The sequence below is a fragment of the Propithecus coquereli genome, unplaced genomic scaffold (genome assembly GCF_000956105.1).
Source record: "Propithecus coquereli isolate 6110/MARCELLA unplaced genomic scaffold, Pcoq_1.0 Scaffold232, whole genome shotgun sequence".
NCBI lineage: Eukaryota > Metazoa > Chordata > Mammalia > Primates > Indriidae > Propithecus > Propithecus coquereli.
In genome coordinates, this window is record NW_012147864.1 from 3,245,291 (window position 1) to 3,264,513 (window position 19,223).

Genomic DNA, 19,223 nt, shown 5'->3' on the forward strand with positions numbered 1-19,223 from the left:
CAGAGTCCAGGCACTGTTTTAGGTAAACGTCGGTGGTGACAGTGAGTGTCTGTAAAAAGAAGAGGAAGTAATCACAGGACAGGTGGCCCGTGGTGGGGCTGGTGGGAGTATGACAGGCAGGGGCTGAGGTTTGGGGAACCTCTGGGTAAGACCTTCCTCTGAAGACGGGAAGACCCTAATTGACTTGCTGGGCCCAGCAAACATTTATTGAGTACCTGCTGTGTACTGGGTGCTGAAGACATGGCAGGGACAAAAAAGACGCAGTTGCTGTCCTCTCAGGAAGACAAGGAAAGAAAAGACGTGACCAGGGTGTTTCCTGGCAGTGAGGGCTGCGGGGTGTTTGGGGGTGCTGGGGGTGACACTTAGGGAGGTCAGGGGAGGCCTATATGAGGAGGCGCCATCTGAGGACAGGCCTGGGGAGCGCGTGAGGCCGTAGAGATCTGGGAGAGGGTACTCCAGGCGGAGGCATGGCGGAATGTTCCCGAGTGTGGCCAGAGTGGGGGACAGGGTGGAGGGGAGCGCCGGGGTCTTTAAGGCTGGTCTCTGCAGATGGATTTGGATTTGCCTTGACACCCGCCTGAAGCCAGAGCAGGCCCCGTTCATGCCCCGCTGCCTTCCTCCTGGGAGGGCGAGGGCAGGGTCCAGCCCCTTCCCAGCCCCAGGTTAATAGGCAACAGGTTTGCTCCTCTGGGTCTGTGGCCTGCCCTGACCCCGCCGCCTCCATCCCAGTGGGGTGACGCCTCTCCGCCTTCAGTGGCCCCATGTGTCAGCCACCTCCCCAGTGACGGCGGTGGTCCAGGCGCCTGCCTGTGCTGAGTGCTGGGAGGGCTGGGAGGAGATCCCTTCCCGCTGGGCGAGGGAGGCTCAGTAAGGCTTCTTGGAGGAGGCGGCGGTGCTGGAGCGGATCTTGGAGGGGGAGGAGGGAGCAGGGGAGGATGCAAGCTGATGGCGGGTGAGGGGCGGACGCTGGGGCTGGAATGTGGGCAGGCTTGGAGCAGGACAGGGGGGTGGCAGAGGGAAGGCAGGGGGCTGCCAGGGCTGGGAGGTGAGAAGCAGCCACTGGAATCCGAACACCCCCCTCCATCCCCTGTCCAGTGGGGGAAGGGGCTGCCGGGCTCCCCCTCACCCCTACCTCCCAGCCCCGCGTGACTCCCCCCCATGGCCAAGGTCACCGTCAGCTGTTTCCTTTCAATTAGCATCAGGAATGTTCCCGGCGCTGGGCTCCGCGCCTGCCGGGGCAGGGACCCCCTCTTTCTGGCTGGAGCTGCCCGGGCGTGGGCTCTGGAAGAACAAGTGCAACGCCCCACCCCCCGCCCCCCGCCCATACACACACCTCCAGACGATGGCCCGCCCTGCCCGCTGCGTGACCTTGGGCTGGTTGCGTAACCTCTCTGGGCCTTTCAAAAATAAACGCCCGGCAAAGTGGAGGCCTCTGCCGGGATCTTGTTGGGTTTGGACCTTATTAGCTCATCTCCTGGAGCCGGATTATCTCACGCGCTCGCAGACGACGCCCTCGCTGGGTCCTGGGCCGCCTACATCGCGACGCGAGCCCAGAATTTGCTCCAAGCGCCGTAAAAATAATCCCGCGAGGACGGAACGCCTGCGTGCGCTGGGAGTGGGCATCGGGGCGGAGGGCGTGTCCCCCCACGGGCGGCCCTGAGCTGCTGCCAACTGCCTGGCCCAGCCAGTGGAGGCCCAGATACGAGAGTGACCTACCCCGGGACACGCCAGCGGGGGCACCTGCCATCCTGTCCTAAACCCTCCCAGGCCTTTTGGGCGAGAAACTCAGCTTCTCCACCCAGCATGTAAGATCTTTTGTGATCTGGCCTCACCCCCCGCCCCACCCCCGGCCAGACTTGGGGGGACCCTGCGCTGGAGCCGGACCTCGGGGTGCAGGCCCAGCCCCTTCCCTGGACACGACGGGGTGACAACCCCAGGGCTGGGGGTGTCAGGTGGCTGGAAGCTTGGCCCGGATGGAAGCTTGGCCCTGCTTGGCCCTGCCCGCCAGGCGCCCCGCGCCCCACGCCCGGCCTCGGTTCCCCCGTCTGTGAAATTGGGCTGGCCCGGCCCGCAGGAGGCAGCGAGCGCTGGGGAGGCGTTCTTATTTCATTGCTGTTTTATTAGCGCTATTTAGGGTTGGATTTTGCTTTATTTTTCGGATTTGGCAAGTTGAGCATTTTCTTGGATTGACCTGTGGACCTGGCGCCAGGGGCGGTGGAGCCCCTTCCGGGGCGCACTCCCCTCGAAGCCAGACCAGGAAGCCCCCTCGCACCCCCAGTCGTGGGGGCGGCTAAGACCCCGCCCTCTCCAGGCAGCCCCTGAGGCCCAGGGCGGGGGATGCTCAGCGCCGGCCCCGCCCCCGCGTGCCGGGCCTCCGCGTTGCCATGGGGACGGTGCGGTTGCCAGGGCGACCGCCTCCCGCGGGCCCGCCATCCATCACCCGGGGCTGCGGCGCCCGGGGCAGTGGGGCGGCTTGGCGCCCCCGGGCTTGGGGAGGGGGTAAGGGGTGCGCGCGGCCTGCGCCCTCGGTCTGTGGCGGGGACACGAGTGGGGAGCGATGGGAGCTCTCTTCCTGGGCCTCGATGGGGACATTGTTTCCCGCCTGACCTATCCCTGCCCCGGCTCAGGCCAGCAGGGACAGGCCACCCGGAGAGGACACTGCTCTCCTTGTTTGCGGCCCGTCGAGCCAGCCACACAGCAGGCCCTATGTCCCTGTGTCCAGCCTGGATGGCCAACTGCCCGCTGGAGAGGGGACAGGCGTTGTGCCCTAGGGTCCTGGCTGCTAGGTCGACTTCCTGCCCCAGCTCTGCTCATTCCTGGACGGGTCCCTGGAATGGAAAACCGGGGTGGGTCCTGGAGCTGGGTGGTCATTTGAATCCAGCTGTGCCACTGCCTGCCTCATTTTGCCCTCTCCGCACCTGGTTTCCAACCGTGGGAAGGGAAAACTACAAGTGCAAAGGCCCTGAGGTAGGACTGAGCTTGGTACACAACTAGGAGGTCCCGACGGCTGGAACAGAGTGAGTGAAGGGGAGACCAAAGGGGTGAGGGTAGGGAGGGGAATGGACTGGCATCATGGTTCTTCCAAGGGCGAATGGGAGCCAAGGGAGGCTTTGGAGCAGGAGCGTGACAGGGTCTGAGTCTCATTTTGAGAAGCTGCCTCTGATTGTAGGGTAGAGAGGAGAGTGTGGGGGGCCAGAGAGGCAGCAGGGGTTGCTGCGGGGTATGGGAGTTGGCAGGAAGTGAGGGGCTAGGCCTCATGGGGAAGCACAGCAGAGGGCACCCTGCCTGCTTCACACAGCGCAACAGAGCAGACCAAGAGCTCTAGCTGATCTGGCCATTCAGGAAGGGCCCCCAAACCAGAAAGCTGGATCAAGCCTTTCCTGAACTGCACCCAGCTGAACCCAGCCTCCCTGAGGAGGGGGAAGGGAAAGCTGCAGAGGGTGTGGCTGGTACTCCCAGCTCCCTGGTGGCACAGAGAGGGAGGGGTAGGTGACACTTTCCAGGAAGGGAGGAGCAGACGGGGTCACCTGTTGGGGCATGGGAGCTCGGCGACTTCACAGGCCTCCACAATGCTGGGAAACTGAGCCCCAGTGGGGGCGGGCAGGCAGGCAGCGTGGGCTCCGGGGTAGGTCTCCACCCGGGAGCTGCCTCCTGGGCTGGGGCATGGGGCAAAGCAACACGCTGTGCCTCTGTTTCCCTGCTGAACCAGGGGGTGGCATTAGGAGGGTTTGGAGCTGGAGATGTCTGTGTCTCTGTATGTGTGCACATGGGAAACTGAGGTCCGGTGGGCGGCGGGGGCTCTTCTGAAACTTCAAGTGGCTCCGGGCCCTGACACCAGGCTGGGGGTGTTGGGGGTGGCGGCGGAACCAAAGGACGGGCTGTAATTTCAGTCTCTGTGAAGATCAGGGGTTGGGAGACTCTGGCTCCCAGGCTCACACCCCCTCGGTCCTGCCAGGCCCTGCCCCCTGCACGGGGCTTCCCACCCGCTGGCGCAGCGCAGAGCGGGCGACAGTCCCTGGGACCATTCAGGATTTGGGGCAGACAACCCAGAAACTCCCTATGCGAGTTCAGGGTCCCCCCCACACTCTCCTCTCCCCGCCCTGTGTCGCCGCAAGCCCTGGGAGCAGGAGGCTGTCGGCAGGCCCCTCACAAGGTGAGCGAAGGCCTGAGCTCGGTGCTGGTTCAGTTCTTCATTGGTCCCTGCATCTTATTAAGCTTCTACAGCATGCAGCTTTGGGGGACACTGCAGGAGACTGAGGGAGGGAAGGGTCAGTTCCCCTCCCCTCCTGCCAGGTGGGGGTTAGGGTTAGGAGTGGGCGGCAGGGGCAGGGTGCTGCCCTAACCCTAACCCTCAGGGTTCTGTCCTAAGTGAGTGAGTACACAGCTGGTGCCTAGCAGGGGTCGGGGAAGTGCACAGGCCAGGGTGTGGGGCAGGGAAGACACACTCTTCAGGCTCCCGGGCCTCCCGCCAACCCCATGGAGGGCCCGTAACCTCGACAGCATGAAACCATGTTCCTTCAGGAGTATCTGGCGACACTGATGTTTATTAAGCACCTACTACATACTAGTCCTGGGGGCTGAGGCTGAAACCTCACAGGGCAGGCTCTCAAAAGACATTGCTTGGATGAGAGCAAAAGTCTGGGGTTGAATCCTGGCTTTGCTTCTTGGCTGTGTGTCCTTGGGAGGCTCACTGCCCTCTCTGGGCCTTTGGGGACCTGGGAGACTCCAGTGGAAGCTGGTGTGAGAAGCACCCAGAAGTCCCAGGATGGGATCATTGACATTATAAGCCCAGGATTGGGTGGCCAGGCTGGTGGGTGTCCCATCCTGAGTGTGCCCCTCCTGGGGCTACAGAATAGGGCTCAGTGGGCAGGAGGGTACAGTGAGGGCCGCTCCGATCAGTCAAATAGTCTTGGCCGTGAGGTGACACACTTCTTCCTGAAACACATTTGATGCATCCTTCCTGTGAACTCCTATGCATCCTTCATGGCCCAGCCTGGATGCCTCCTTCTCCGTCAACCCTTCCTGGTTGCTAGGCAGAGCCTCTCCCCTTCCTGCTGTGGCTCCCTTGGTCCTGAAGGAGGCAGGGAAGGTCCCACTGTGCAGAAAGGACAATGGGCTCCTAGCAGGAATCACTTTCCTGGGTGGTTTCCAGCTGGGAAGAGACAGGGCCGAGACTCGAACCTCATCCAGTGACAGCAGGGCTGGGCGAACCAAGGCTAACCTTCTCTCCCTCCCGCAGGGTCCTGGCAGCAGAGACCACGTCCCAGCAGGAGCGGCTCCAGGCCATTGCAGTGAGTTCCTCCCAGCCTGGGACAGGGTGACCCGTGGGGGGCGGGGCCTGGGTTCCCAGGGGCACCCCTCACCCGGCTGGGACCCAGAACCAAGGTGTGCTGAGGGGCGCAGTATTTGCTTTGCAAGCTCGAGTCCCATTGACACCTCCACTCAGAATGGAAATGAGTGTGGAGACCTCCGACTCCTTAGGCCACTGGCCCTCCCTCTACCTGCTGGGTAGGGGGGAAACTGAGGCTGGCATTTAGTAGAGCCTTGCCCTCACCACGCAGGGAGATGGCCTTTGGGGGTGGAGCGCAGATGGGCTCCGGTACCGGCTGCCTCTGCCTGCGGGATGCAGGGTCCCCCTGGGTGGGGCTTCAGGCAGGTGTGCTGGGGTCTCCGAGGCCCCCACGCCGACCCCTTGTCCCCCTCAGGAGAAGCGGAAGCGGCAGGCGGAGATCGAGAACAAGCGCCGGCAGCTGGAGGACGACCGGAGGCAGCTGCAGCACCTGAAGGTAGGGGCGGGGGTGGCCCCCGAGGGCGGCTGTGGCGGGGCGGAGGCGGCCCCAGCCCTGGCCCTGACCTGGACTCCTGCCGCCCCAGTCCAAGGCATTGCGGGAGCGCTGGCTGCTGGAGGGCACGCCGTCCTCGGCCTCGGAGGGTGACGAGGACCTGAGGCGGCAGATGCAGGAGGACCAGCAGAAGGCGCAGCTCCTGGAGGGCTCCATCTCCAGGTGGGTGGGCAGAGCGCGCAGGCCGGAGCCCTGGCCCTGACCGGGTGGCGGGGGGTGGCCTGTTGGGCCCAGGACTGAGCATTGCCCCTCGCCCCCCCCCGACACCCCCGTCTGAGCAGATGTGTGAGGGACGTGGGCTCGGGGCGCGCCAGGGTCCCCGCGGATGGGAGTTGCCGGCACTGGCCTCCCCCGGGGCTTCCTGGCGCCAGCCCAGCCGGCTTGCGCGGTGCTAGCGGAGGCTGCAGAGGCCGCGGCAGCTGGGCCTGCAGGAAGCCCCGGGGAGGGGCAGGATGGGGAACGTGGTCGTCCCGTGGGGCCGGTGGGACGCAGGCCTGGAGTTTCCGGCACGCGGGAGTCCCAGGCTCCGCTTGGGGCTGCGGGTCGGGGCGGAGGGAAGTGACGACCAGAGTTCCATGGCCTGCTCTGGCCATGGAAGAGGCCCAGGGGGCGGAGGCCTGCCCGGGTCACGCGGAACGCTGGCCCGGCCTGGCCACTGCTGGCTGCTGTCTCTGCCCCGTGGTGTCCCCGCCCCCACCACGTCCTGGGGGTACCTTGGGCTGGGACTTCTCTCCCTGGGTAGGGGGACTTAAAGGCAGGGCTGGGTGGGGGCAGTTCCACCTCCGTGAGCCTCAGTTTCCTGTGAACCCGGGAGGTGAGGATTCCAGTAAACATTAAGCACTGTCTGTGTGCCTGGCTGGAGGCGGGCGGAGCCGGGCCTGGCCCTGGGGCAGGGTGGGTCTGCTGGGAGATGGGCCCATGCCAGGTGGGTGCAGGGTCAGGGGCATCACGGGGCTTGCTCCATCCACCCCTGCTGGGCACAGCCCCGGGGCGGCAGGCTTGGCACCGCAGTGGAGGGGCCATGGCCTCTCTTTAGCCTGATTGCGCTTTCCTCCGCCCCAGGGCAGCCACTTCTTGGGTGCTGAACCAGATCCAGTTTGGGGCTCTTCCACCCTCCTTTTGCCTGCCCAGACACCTCCTCCTGGAAGCCCTCCAGGCTGACCGCGGTCTCTAGTCCTTTCCTTGCGGTGGGGGAACAGATGTCCGGCCCTGCGTCCCACCTGCCGACCTGGGCCCACCTCTGGGAGCTACCTTTCACTCCCGCCCTCACCAAAGCCAGTGGCTGGGATTTAATATCCCGGATTTGTTTTTGCTGGATCTGTTGGTCCTTTTATCTTCCAGTACTTGGAAAATGACACGGTTTTCCACTCTCCCTGGAGAGATAACGTTTCCTGTGAAAACACGTGAATTCCAGTGGAAAGGAAAGGAGGGTTTGTTTGAGACAAATTGGGAGGTTTGAATCCCTGCGCCACGGCTGGCGGCCCGTGTGACGTCTTCACTCTGTGCCTCGGTTTCCCCCACCGTGAAGGGGTATGGTGAGAAGACCGCACAGGGGCGTTAGGGAACGCTCGATCCTGGGAGTTGTCCCACAGAAAGCCCCAGGACAGGGCTGGGAATGCGGACGTGCCGGTGAGTTCTCACCCACGCGCCTCCCCCAGGCTGGAGAAGGAGATCGAGGTGCTGGAGAGTGGAGACGCGGCAGCCCCCAGCCCCGCCCGAGCACCGGCCCCCAGCCCCGCCAGGGAGGAGCCCAAGGCAGAGGTGGTGCTGAACTCCCAGCAGGTGAGGAGGAGAAAGGGGTGGGTCCCAGGGTGGCCTCCCCGTGAGACCTCGCCCTGTCCATGTCCTTGCCGGCGTGGCCGCGGGGGCAGCTCGCATGGGAGCTGGTGCTTGCGTTTGAGTCTCAACTGGGCCACTTCCCAGCTGTGTGACCCGGGACAGGTTGCTTTCCGTCTCTGGGCCTCAGCTTCTCCATCTGTAAGATGGGGGAGCAATCAGCGCACCCCTCCACTGGGCATGTCGTGAGGGTTCCGCGAATGCATGGACAGTGAGCACTTTACACGAGACCTGACCCTGAGCAGTGCCACCTACTCACCGCTGCTGTTGTTATTTTGATCGACTGTATACGCACACATCTCCCTGTCTGATCTTCCCGACGGCCCGTCTGGGGTGAACGGTGTCCCTGTTTGATGGACATGGAAAGCCCAGGCCCAGAGAGGTTGAGAGACTGGCTCAAGGCGACACAGCGGCGCGGTCTCTTAGTGAACTTACCCACTGATTCCGGGATCTGACGTCTGTGCCAGGCTGTGTTAAAGTCAGACCCTGGGCTGGGCATGGTGGCTCACGCCTGTAGTCCCAGCACTCTGGGAGGCCAAAGAGGGACAATTGCTTGAGCCCAGGAGTTGGAGGCTGCAGTGAACTGTGATCACACCACTGTCCTCCAGCCTGGGCCACAGAGCGAGACCCTGTCTCTGTAAAAATACCAGACCGTGGGCGCCACACTTGTGGTCACCACAGTGTGTTAACGTGAATCCAGAAGTGTCCCAGCCGCGTTCGTTGTCTTTGGGGCTCAAGGGGCCCTACGGAGCCTGGGAGGGGCATCGCTGGCATCCGGAAGCATCTGATTCTCAGGAGGGCGGCACAGGTTTCCTGGAGGATGTGGGTTGTGAAGGTTGAGTAGGAGTTCTCTAGGTATCTTTCACTAAGGGTAGATTGAGCGTGGACTGTGTGCTGGCGTGGGAGACCCAGCAGTACCCATACGTGGTCCCTGCCACGCCCTGGGGGAGAGACAGGCCCCGGCTGGGTGAATGACACAGTAACTTCAGGGAGCAGCAAACCTCCAAGGACACGGCCCAGTGACATGATGGGGAAGGGGGTTGGGTGGTCGGGGGGCTGGGCACAGCTGGGGAGGGGAAGGGGAGGCTCGTGGGCGGGGGTCTGACCACCCAGGGTCAAGCGGATGGGAGACAGCACCTGGGAGGAGGTGACGGCGGTGCCTGGCTCCAGGGTGACCTGCAGGCCCTGCTGAGGGGGGTGCGCAGGGAGGGGGACCCCTGCGTTTCTGTCCTGAACTCCGAGAGAGATGGGAAGCAGGTGCATCTGGTGTCACCCACTGCACCAGCCCCTTCCCAGCAGGTTGGGACCCTGGTCCACAGGAGGACGCCCCTGACCCCTCCTCTTCTCTCTTGCAGACCCCAGTGGGCACGCCCAAAGGTAGGCACGTGGGGCCTCTGCGCCCTCTGGTGGCTGGAGTGGGGATGGCGGGCATGGAGCGTTAGGGTTAGGGTTTAGGATTAGGGTTGTTAGGGTTAGGGTTAGGGTTAGGGTCAGTTGCTGTTGTTGCTGTTCAATAATAAATAACAGTAATAGCAGCAATGATTCCTTGTTATCACGCTTCTCCTTGAGTCCTGGGTTTGGGCCTGGGTCATACCCAGCGCTGTTTGCCATCCCTTCTCTCAGTTTCCGCAACATTCCTGGGGGAGGAACTGCAGCATCCCCAGTACCTGGGGGAAACTGAGGCTGGGGTTGGGCATGTCTTGTGAAGGTCCCACCTGGCTGTGTCCACAGGCCCTGGGTCCACATGTTCTGACAAAGGCCCACCCTGTCCTGGGACCAGGCTCCATTGAACAGGACAGGGATCCCACACAGGCACCCCGAAGCTTGAGCACAGACGAAGAAAAAAAGCAACAGTTTGAACTCTGTGGCCCATTTTATGCACACTCTACATTCAAATTATTGCAGATAAATGATACATGTTTGCCAATATTTCACATCTTGACATTTAAATATACATTCTTGGCTGGGCGCGATGGCTCACACCTGTAATCCCAGCACTCTGGGGAGGCTGACGCAGGAGGATCACTTGAGCCCAGGAGTTCGAGACCAGCCTGGACAACATAGTGAGACCCCATCTATAAAAAAATAGAAAAATTATCCGGGCATGGTGGCGCTGTAGTTCCAACTACTGGGGAGGCTGAGGCAGGAGGATCGCTTGAGCCCAGGAGTTGGAGGCTGCAGTGAGCTCTGATGACACCACTGCACTCCAACCTGGGTGGCAGAGTGAGACTCTATCTCAAAAAAAAAGGAAAAAGATAAGAAAAAAAGAAATATATATTCTTAGATTAGATATCATAGCTTATTACATATATCATTAAATGTAGGAAATTTGTTACACATAAATTATATGTTAAGAACATACGTTAAACGTGTGTGTTTGCACATCACAAGCAGGGAAGGAGAAAGCCACCGGCTGGGATTGGCCGTGGTGCCTGGAGTGTCTCTGGCCTGATTGTTGTGTGTTAATTATTCATGGGGAGAGTGTCTCCTTGTCTTACTGGAGCATTAAAAATTAATAATTTACAAAAAAATCCATGCAGGCCTCTCAGGGATTTTGTGACAATTGTTGGGCTGAGAGATGAGCATGGACCGGGGGCCGGGTGTATGGGGGTTCCCGGGGTCTGGGGGGTCCAGATGCATGTGTGTGAGAGGGCGTTCGGGTGTCTGGGGGGCCCTCGTGACCATGTCCCCTCTGATCTCCTCTCTCTCTCTCCACCCTCCGCCTCCTGCGCAGAGAAGCGAGTCTCTAACACTCCAGTGAGGACGGTCGAAGGTTCCACCATGATGAAGGCAGGTGGGTTGGCCCCCAGGCTCTGGCCCCCAAATCCAGCCACCACCCAGCGCTGTACCTCAGTCCTGGGGGGGCTGGGGGGTGGGGGTGACACAGACCCACCCGCAGCAGTGTCTGGTGGGGGCTGTGGCTACGGGGGTGATGGCTCCGAGGCTGGGCGGGGCCAGGGATGCCGCACTGCTTGGGTGCCTTGGTCACACGCAGGCCCACGCTTCCCCGAGAAGACGGGCCCTCGTGCATGGCCACTCTAACCCGACGCCGCCGGTGGCTGTCATTCCGCCTTAACCTCAAGGCTTGCCGTGCGCGTGCGGGGGGTGCTCACGCCTGAACACGCTCGCTGCATCCTACCTGCTCCGCCGTCCTCGGGCAGCAGGACTGGCTGCCTCGGGAGAGAGAGTGAGCGCCCCGTGCCTGGGGGGGACCAAGCCAGCTCTCTGGCACTACTGCTCTTCTCAGGAGCAGGGGAAAGTCAGAGTTAGTGCTGAGTCATGCAGGGTGCGAGATCAGGGTTCGAGTCCCCTCTCTCCGAGTGATGTGTGGTGCCTTGAATGTCTCCACCTGCCAGAGGGGTGGAATTGTGCTGACCTCACGCCCGGGGCCTGGCATAAAACAGGAGCAATGATGAAGATAAGTTATAACTATTGTTTTTGGAGTAAGTTGGAGTAGCAGAAAACCAAGGAAAGGAAGCGAAGACAAATTGGGGCTCCCAAGGGAGGGAGGGCCAGGTCTCTTGCACGGCCCAGTGGGGGTTTTGCCCCAGGAGGCAAGAGATGGAGGGTGGCATCTCCCACAGGGGGGGACGCCATCAAGGCCCCTGTGTGGTTAGACCAGCCCTGGCTAACACTGAGGCCAGGCGCCCGCACTGGTCCTCTCAGCTAGTGACTTTGTGCAGTGCACAACCTGCTCAACTGTGTGTGCTGCCCTGGACATAGAGTAGATGTCTGGGTGTGGAGGTGTTAGGCTGTGCAGGGACATGGGATCGAATCACAATCATTCGTTCATTCATTCATTCTAGTGCTTATTGAGCTCCTGCTGTGTGCCAGGCCTGGGGGACACGGCCTGGGGGAGCCTATACAATAACTTAGGGAGGAAAGTAAGGCAGAGAATGGGGAGCTGGAGGGAGGAAGAAATTTAAATCGCAGGGCTCAGGGGAGGCCTGACTTAAGAGGCAGCATTTAAGCAAAGACCCAGAGGAGGTGAGGGGGAAGGACGGGCAGATATCTGAGGGAAGGGTGTTCCAGGCAGAGGGCACAGCTGTGCAAAGGCCCTGGAGCAGGGTGTGGCTGGCGTGTTGGAGGCACAGCGAGGAAGCCCCTGCCGCTGGAGCAGAGTGAGGATGGGGAGAGGGAGGAGGGGAAGGTGGGGAGGGGGCGGGGCAGGTCGTGCAGGAGGAGGGAGGTGGGAGCCGTGGAGGGCTGTGGGCAGAGCAGGGACTCACCCAACAGGGTGCTCATAGGCTCCCTCTGGTGGCTTCAGGGAGACCAGACCATGGGTGGTGCTGGGAGACCAGGGCAGAGGGGACTGGGCTGTTCTGGGGGGATGATGGGGCCCGGCCGGGTGACGGCCGTCCCGGGTATTCTGAAGGTGGAGCCCCCAGGGTGTGCAGACGGACAGGGCATGGGTGTGGGAGAGACGGAGGGAGGCGGGGAGGACAGAGCTGCCTGGGGGGGCAGGTGCAGGGGGCAGATCGGGAGTGGGGTTTTGGACATGTGAGCGTGGGGCTCCCGTGGGACCCCAGGGGCAGCCATGGAGGCGGCGGTGGGAAGGAGTCGAGTCCAGGGTGAGGTCCGGCGGAGATGGACTTGCAGGCATCCTTGGCTCATGGTGGTGATGACAGCCGGGGCCTGGGCAAGGTCCCGGCGTGGAGCAGAGGCCGGGTGGAACTGGGCCTGAGCCTCAGAGGCCGGCAGGAGGAGGAGAACCTGGTGACCACGGGCCCAGTGGCCCCCAGCACTCGGGGGGCCTGTTCCTCCTAGAGCGGGCCTGGGTGGTGGCTGCTGGGGCTCAGCCTCTGTGTGGCTTTGTGGTGATGATGGCGGGTGGGATGCTGTCCTCGGAGGACAGACAGAGGTCCGGCTGGGGATTGCGGGTCTGCAGACGCGAGTTCAAATGGTAGCCACGACCCCGGGCGGGGCAGGGCCTCCCTCCGACTTGCTGTGCTCTGAGGAAGGAGAACAGTGAAGGCTTTGCAGGTGGCCGAGACAGAACCGGACTTAGGAGACCAGAGCCGGGCGGCCCAGTGGAGGACGGTGTGCAGAGGGTGGCGGGGCAGAGGCTGGGCCTTGAATGCCAAGCAGAGGAACTCAGACCGGACGCCCTGGGCACTGCGGAGCTGTAGAAGGGTGTCGCTGCTTGGCTCTGCGCTGCTGGCTGCCCCTTTCCCGGCTTGGCGGCAGCCCGGCGGGGGGCACGTGGGCGGGGGGCCGTGGCGTAACCCCGCGACTCTCGTGCCAGCCATGTACTCGGTGGAGATCACCGTGGAGAAGGACAAGGTGACGGGGGAGACCCGGGTGCTGTCTAGCACCACGCTGCTCCCCCGGGAGCCCCTCCCTCAGGGCATCAAAGTCTACGAAGATGAGACCAAAGGTACGACAGCCCCCGCCCCTGCCCCTGCCCCACCAGAGGCCCCAGCCAGAGGCCGTGGCGTGGACTCAGCTTCTGTCCTCGCCGTTCCGTCCGCAGCTCATGCATAATTCACTCCAGCCACTGCCATTGTGAGGAAGGCTACGGAAAATCGCAGAGGCGTCTGGGGCCCAGAGAGGGTCTCACAGGGCGGGGAGGGGGCCGGGGGGCGTCTCAGTGGAGAGGAGCAGGGGTGGCTGGATGCACGGCAGGGCCTGGGGACCAGCCAGGGCAGGTGCAGGCGTGGGACGGAGTTTGCCGGGGCCGTTGCGGAGTGGAGGGTGGGACTGTGTCCCGAAGGCCTTGGAAAGCCTTGAGGGGGTCGAGCCCAGACCACCGTGCTGAGATCCCATCTGGCATTAAGGGCTCCTTCTGGCAGCCAAGAGGGGAACGGGCCATGGTAGATGCCCACGGGGAAGCCAGGGATCCCAGGAGGAGCAGGGGGCCTCGCACGAAAGCCCCAAAGTCTCTCTCTCTCGATGTAATTTACGGACCCTAAAATTCAGCCTTATAAAGTATACGATTCAGTAGATTTTGGTGTGTTTGAAATTGAACAGCTATCACCACTATCAAGTTCCACAACATCCCGTCACCCCAAAAGGAAGCCCTTCCCCAGCAGTAGTCACTGCCCACCCCTACCCCAGCCCCTGGCGACCACGAATCCACATCCCGTCTCTGTGGCTCTGCTTGTTCTGGGCGTTTCACATAAACGGAGTCTCACACTGTGTGACCTTCTGTGTCTGGCGTCTCTCACTGAGCACGACGTCCTCAAGGTCCATCCACACTGTGGCCTGTGTCAGAGCCTCGTCCTTTTTCGTGGCTGAGTGATATTCCACGTGTGGATGGACCACGTTGGGTGTGTCCACTCATCCAATGACAGACACTTGGGTCGTTGCCATCTTTAAGCTTCGTGATGCTGCACAAGTTTCCGTACGGCTGTATTAATATATTCTCATTTCTCTTGGGTGTGTACCTAGGCATGGAATTGCTGGGTCGTACGGATGCTCCATGTGTAGCTTTTTGAGGACCCTTCGAACTGTCTTGCACAGCAGCTGCACCGCGCCACGTTCCCATAAGCGTGGACAAGGGTCCCAGCCTCTCCACCCCCCAGCACTTATTATTAGCCAGTATTATAGCTGCTGACCTAGTGGGCGTGAAGCATTTATTATTGCACTGTGGTTTGATTCCCAAACCCTCGTGTCCTTAGGGGCAGCTTAGGCCTCTGGAGTGTCCAGGGTTCTCTTAGGGGGTCTCATTACAGCCCAGCTCCAGGGTGGCTTTGGGGCATGGGCTCCAGCTCTCACCATCCTGGGGCCTCATCTTCCACAGAGAGACCCTTAGGGAGGCCGCTACACCCACTTCTGCCTTCCCCAGCCCCTGGGGACTCAGGACCTGCTGGACTGGACTCTGGTTGCTTAGCAATGGGAAGGTGATCCGTTTCCATGGCAGCCAAGGGCTCGGATGCCTATCTTGGGGCAGTGGCCGGTGGGAAACACTTGGCCAGCTTCTGTGTGACTAAGACACACCCCGCCCTCTGGGCTTCCAGCCCAAAGTCAGTAGGAGCCCTTGAAGCATGGATGGCCTTCCCCAGGGGTTTGGAAACAGACAGTGGGGAGAACTTTCCTCCTGGCTTGTTGCCAGGGACAGGGGCCCTGACCCTTGGTTGAGAGGAGGCAAGTCCCTGGGGCCACCTCTTTTGTCACCCCCCCAACCCCAATGTGGCCAGGACAGCTGTGTTTCTAGAAGGAGTTTGCAGGGCTGGCGTCAGACCACAGCTGCGAGTCCTTCCAGGGTGCTGATATCTGGTCCTTAGAGAGTCCAGCACAGCTCAGGAAGTGACGAATCAAAGAGACACAGATGAGTAAAGTTGGAGAAATTTGGGAAACATATTTAATGAGATTAATTGTATATATAAAACTCTACCCAATCACAGGTAGGATATTTCCAGAAAGTGACCACATCCTAGGCTGCCAAGGAGGTTATAAGGACTGTTATGAAGTTGATGTCTTATCCTCTACTCCTTGAAATTAAAAAAAAAAAAAACACCCCTCTAAATAAATCTTGGCTTAACGTGGCAACCAGTCAAAGTGGAAATTATATTTATGCTTTAAAGAGAACAACATAATCTAACCTGTGGGGTGCAGCCAAAGCAGAACTCAGAGGACCATGTATAGCCTTGATGGCACTTACTAGAAAACAAGAAAGACTGGGTGAAATGAATGAAATTTTAATTCAAGATCCACCAAATAAACCCAAAGATGGAACAGTATTGGAATCCCTACAACTTCTAACCTCCAGATTCCCAGGGTGGGTGGTATTCATTCATATGAGGGAATAGGCCTAGGCTGAAGGAAAAAGCAGGAGTCTAGCCCTGGCCAGCTACGTGACCTCTGGCTAATAATTGCTTCCCTTCTCTGAACTTTCATTTTTGCTGTCTTTACAATGGAAAAAAATAGACCTACTTTGCAAGGTGAATGTGTGGCAGTTAGTTAGCTAAAGAATATAGAAATACAGTTGACCCTTGAACAACATGGGGGTCAGGGGTGCTGATTCCCTGTGCAGCCAAAAATGCACATATGACTTTTGACTCCCCCCAAACTTAACTAATAGCGTACTATTGACTGGAAGTCTTATCAAGAACATAAACAGGCCAGGCGCTGTGGCTCACGCCTGTAATCCTAGCACTCTGGGAGGCCAGGCAGGTGGATTGTTTGAGCTCAGGAGTTCAAGACCAGCCTGAGCAAGAGCGAGACTTACTTAAAAAAAATAGAAAGAAAGTATCTGGACAACTAAAAATATATAGAAAAAAAAATTAGCCAGGCATGGTGGCACATGCCTATAGTCCCAGCTACGTGGGAGGATAAGGCAGTAGGATCGCTTGAGCCCAGGAGTTTGAGGTTGCTGTGAGCTAGGCTAATGCCACGGCACTCACTCTAGCCCAGGCAACGGAGTGAGACTCTGTCTCAAAAAAAAAAAAAAAAAAAGAAAAAAGAACATAAACCGTTGATCAACATATACTTTGTATGTTATATGTACTGTATACCGCATTCTTACAATAAAGTAAACTAGAGATGAGAAAATTTTATTAAGAAAATCAAAAGAAGGGAAAATATATTTACTATGTATTAAGTGGAAGTGGATTGTCATAAAAGTTTTATCATCATCGTCACAGTCAGTAGGCGGAGGAAGAGGAGGGATTGGTCTTGCTGTCTCAGTGGTGGCAGAGGAGGAAGAAAATCTGCGTATAGATGGATCTGCGCATTTCAAACTCATGTTGTTCAAGGGTCGACTGTACTTCAAAATGAAAGACAATAAAATCTCAATTCATTTATTTCCAGTTTTTCTTTTCTTTTTTTTCAAATGCTAGGCAAGTGAAGTAGTGGGAGTGGACAAGGAACAAAGGAATGTGTAACTTGTGATCAATTAGTTGTAAACACCGTTACACTCGGACCAGCCAATTTCCAGTTTTTCTTGATTCCTAATACATGGGGTTTTTTTGTGTGCCTATAAATTTTCCTCTGTGTACAGCTTTGGCTACATCCACAGATCCTAATAGGGAGCTTTAATTGTCAAGCAGTCCTACATGTATAATCTAGTTTGTGATTTCCTCTTTAGCCTTGAGAATGAGCCTAGGCCTCCCTTCCGTCTGGGTGTCAGCTCACTCCCCCTGTCTCTCTTCGCACAGTGGTCCATGCCGTGGATGGTACCGCTGAGAACGGGATCCACCCACTGAGCTCCTCGGAGGTGGACGAACTCATCCACAAAGCGGACGAGGTCACGCTGAGCGAGGCAGGGTCCACGGCCGGGGCAGCAGAGACCCGGGGGGCTGTAGAGGAGGCCGTGAGGACCACGCCCTCCCGGCGGGAGATCACCGGAGTGCAGGCACAGCCGGGGGAGGCCACATCCGGCCCACCGGGCATCCAGCCCGGCCAGGAGCCACCAGTCACGATGATCTTCATGGGCTACCAGAATGTGGAGGATGAAGCTGAGACCAAGAAGGTACTGGGGCTCCAAGACACCATCACGGCAGAGCTGGTGGTCATCGAGGATGCGGCCGAGCCCAAGGAGCCCGCGCCACCCAATGGCAGTGCCGCTGAGCCCCCCGCTGCTGCGGGCCCGGGGGAAGAGAATCAGGCAGCGCCTGAGGCCACCACCAGCGACTCCCAGGACCTTGACATGAAGAAGCAGCGCTGTAAATGCTGCTTGATCATGTGAGCCAGCCCAGCCCCCAAGACCCCGGCCCCCATCCCATTCCACAGACACCCACCAGCCTGGCCCCTCCCGGCGCCTGCCCACCCTCCACCCACAGCCTCACGGGCCCCAGGACTTGCTGTGTTGTCACGTGTTCCTTCTGAGTTTCTTTCATTGGAAAGAGGGACGGGGCCCCCCCATCACCACACCCCAACACTGACCCCAGCCAGAGCCGTGCACCTGCACCTGGTAGGAGAGAGACATGGACAGACCCCCTTTTCCTGAAACAAAGACCCTCCCCACCCACCCCCGTCATGGCAGCTTCACAGATGTGGGGTTCACGCCCAGCGTGGTCCTGGCGGGCATGACCCCTGGCCTCTGTGCAGTCCTAGGCCAGCCTGCCACCCTCTGGGCCTCCCGCCTGTGCCTTTCTGCCACCTCTGATGAGGTCTCTGAGGGGACATTCCGCCGGAGAGGGACCCGGGGAGCTGAGGGGTCCTGGAGCCTGCTCAGGCCCTGGAAGTGGGGCTCTGTGGAGTTCCCCGGCAAACACGCTGGCCCCCCAATCTCGGGCAGTTGGGGTGAGGCCATGCCTCTTTTGGGGCTTGAGGTCTTGGGATAGAGGATGGGCCCCTCTGGCCCCCCCCAAGCCTGATGTGCCCCCCATGCCCTCTGGGCCCAGCCAGTGGACAATGGAGTCTGGGGGAGGGGAGCCCCAAGACATGCCCCCACCTCGGGAGGGGTTGTAGCCCCTGAGCTGTCTTCTAGACAGGCGATTCAAGAGTCATGGGACCGGGTGAGCCGCTTCTTGTCCTGAGCTCCTGACCCCACTGGGCCCTCCTTCCTCCTGGTGCTAATTTGGGGACCCTGGGGGCCACCTCTGGCCTCTTCTCCAACCTGCTTGGACCAGGGTCCTGGGTCCCGCCAGCCACACCCCAGAGATCAGGCCCCGCCTGCCAGTCTAATGGGCTTGCAGCATTTCCGGGCAGCGGAGGGAGGGACGCAGCAGCCTGGGACAGGAAGGCTCCCCCTGGGTTGCAGCAGGGGCCCAACCCAGCCTAATGTGAGCCTGCCCCTGGCCCGATATGAGCCTGCCCCTGGCCCAATGTGAGCCTGCCCCAGCCCCCTCTCACTGGAAGTGGCAAGGGGCTCCCCTCCTGGGGGCAGCCACACTCGTCCCTGGAGGCACATTCGTGCACATTCTCACAGACACCCTCTTCTCACGTATTGGCTTTGGACAACCAGGCTCCGTCTTGGCCCCTTCCCTAGGGGCCTCCAGCCTGTGCCCAGTGCCCAGGCCACCTCTGGGTCCAGTGACCACCTGCAGCCTCAGCAGGGCAGGTGTAGGGGCCACCTCAGACAGGAGCCTGGGTCCCAGTCTGAACTCTGCCCTGGGTGGCTGGGAGGAGAGGCCCTCTCTGGGGGTGACCTGGAACCCCTCCTCTTCCTCCCTGGAGTCTGCCCGCGTCCCTCAAGCCGTGAGCCTTCGCTGAAGTGCCCTTGCCGCCCCCTTTCTGCTTTCGATGTGTGATGAGGCCCCCGATGTTCTTGACTTTTTCCCAGAGGAGCAAATAAACAGCGTGAACAGCCCCAGTTCCTGGAGTTCTTGGCTTTCGCCTGGGCGGGGAGGGCGTGGCTAGGCCCGGGGGTGGGGCCCCACCAGCCGGCTAGGCCATAAAAGGGGGGGCCAAGCAGGGTCCAGGGAGCCGGTGTCCCCTCTCCGGGCCTCTCTTGCACACGCTCACGCCTTGGGCTCACCCAGCGCCGTGAGGCGGGAGGCGTTGCTGAGTCCCAGCCCGCACCTGCACAGGTAAGGTCCGGAGGGATGTGGGGGTGGGGGGCGGCTGCTCTGCGGCAGGACTTGCTTCCTGCTTCCTGTGGGGCCCTGGGGTTCTGCACCTGCCCCCGCCCTGTCCTTGGGCTGTGAGGCTCCCATGGCT

General features: G+C 60.3%; 1 protein-coding gene across 1 annotated transcript; it reads left to right on the plus strand.

Moving 5' to 3' along the window:
* Positions 1-5,874: 5,874 nt before the first annotated feature.
* PALM (paralemmin) lies at positions 5,875-18,876 on the plus strand. The gene is made up of 6 exons (XM_012645493.1): positions 5,875-6,005; positions 7,502-7,625; positions 9,035-9,056; positions 10,414-10,473; positions 12,925-13,056; positions 16,778-18,876. The coding sequence occupies exons 1-6, from the start codon at positions 5,956-5,958 to the stop codon at positions 17,305-17,307; spliced, it is 918 nt and encodes a 305-aa protein (XP_012500947.1). The 5' UTR covers positions 5,875-5,955; the 3' UTR covers positions 17,308-18,876.
* Positions 18,877-19,223: the final 347 nt, after the last annotated feature.

Coding starts and splice junctions, on each gene's coding strand:
- PALM (XM_012645493.1), top strand. CDS start 5,956: ATGCAGGAGGACCAGCAGAAGGCGCAGCTCCTGGAGGGCTCCATCTCC. Junction 7,626..9,034: donor TGGTGCTGAACTCCCAGCAG/GTGAGGAGGAGA, acceptor TCTCTCTTGCAG/ACCCCAGTGGGCACGCCCAA. Junction 9,057..10,413: donor CCCAGTGGGCACGCCCAAAG/GTAGGCACGTGG, acceptor CCTCCTGCGCAG/AGAAGCGAGTCTCTAACACT.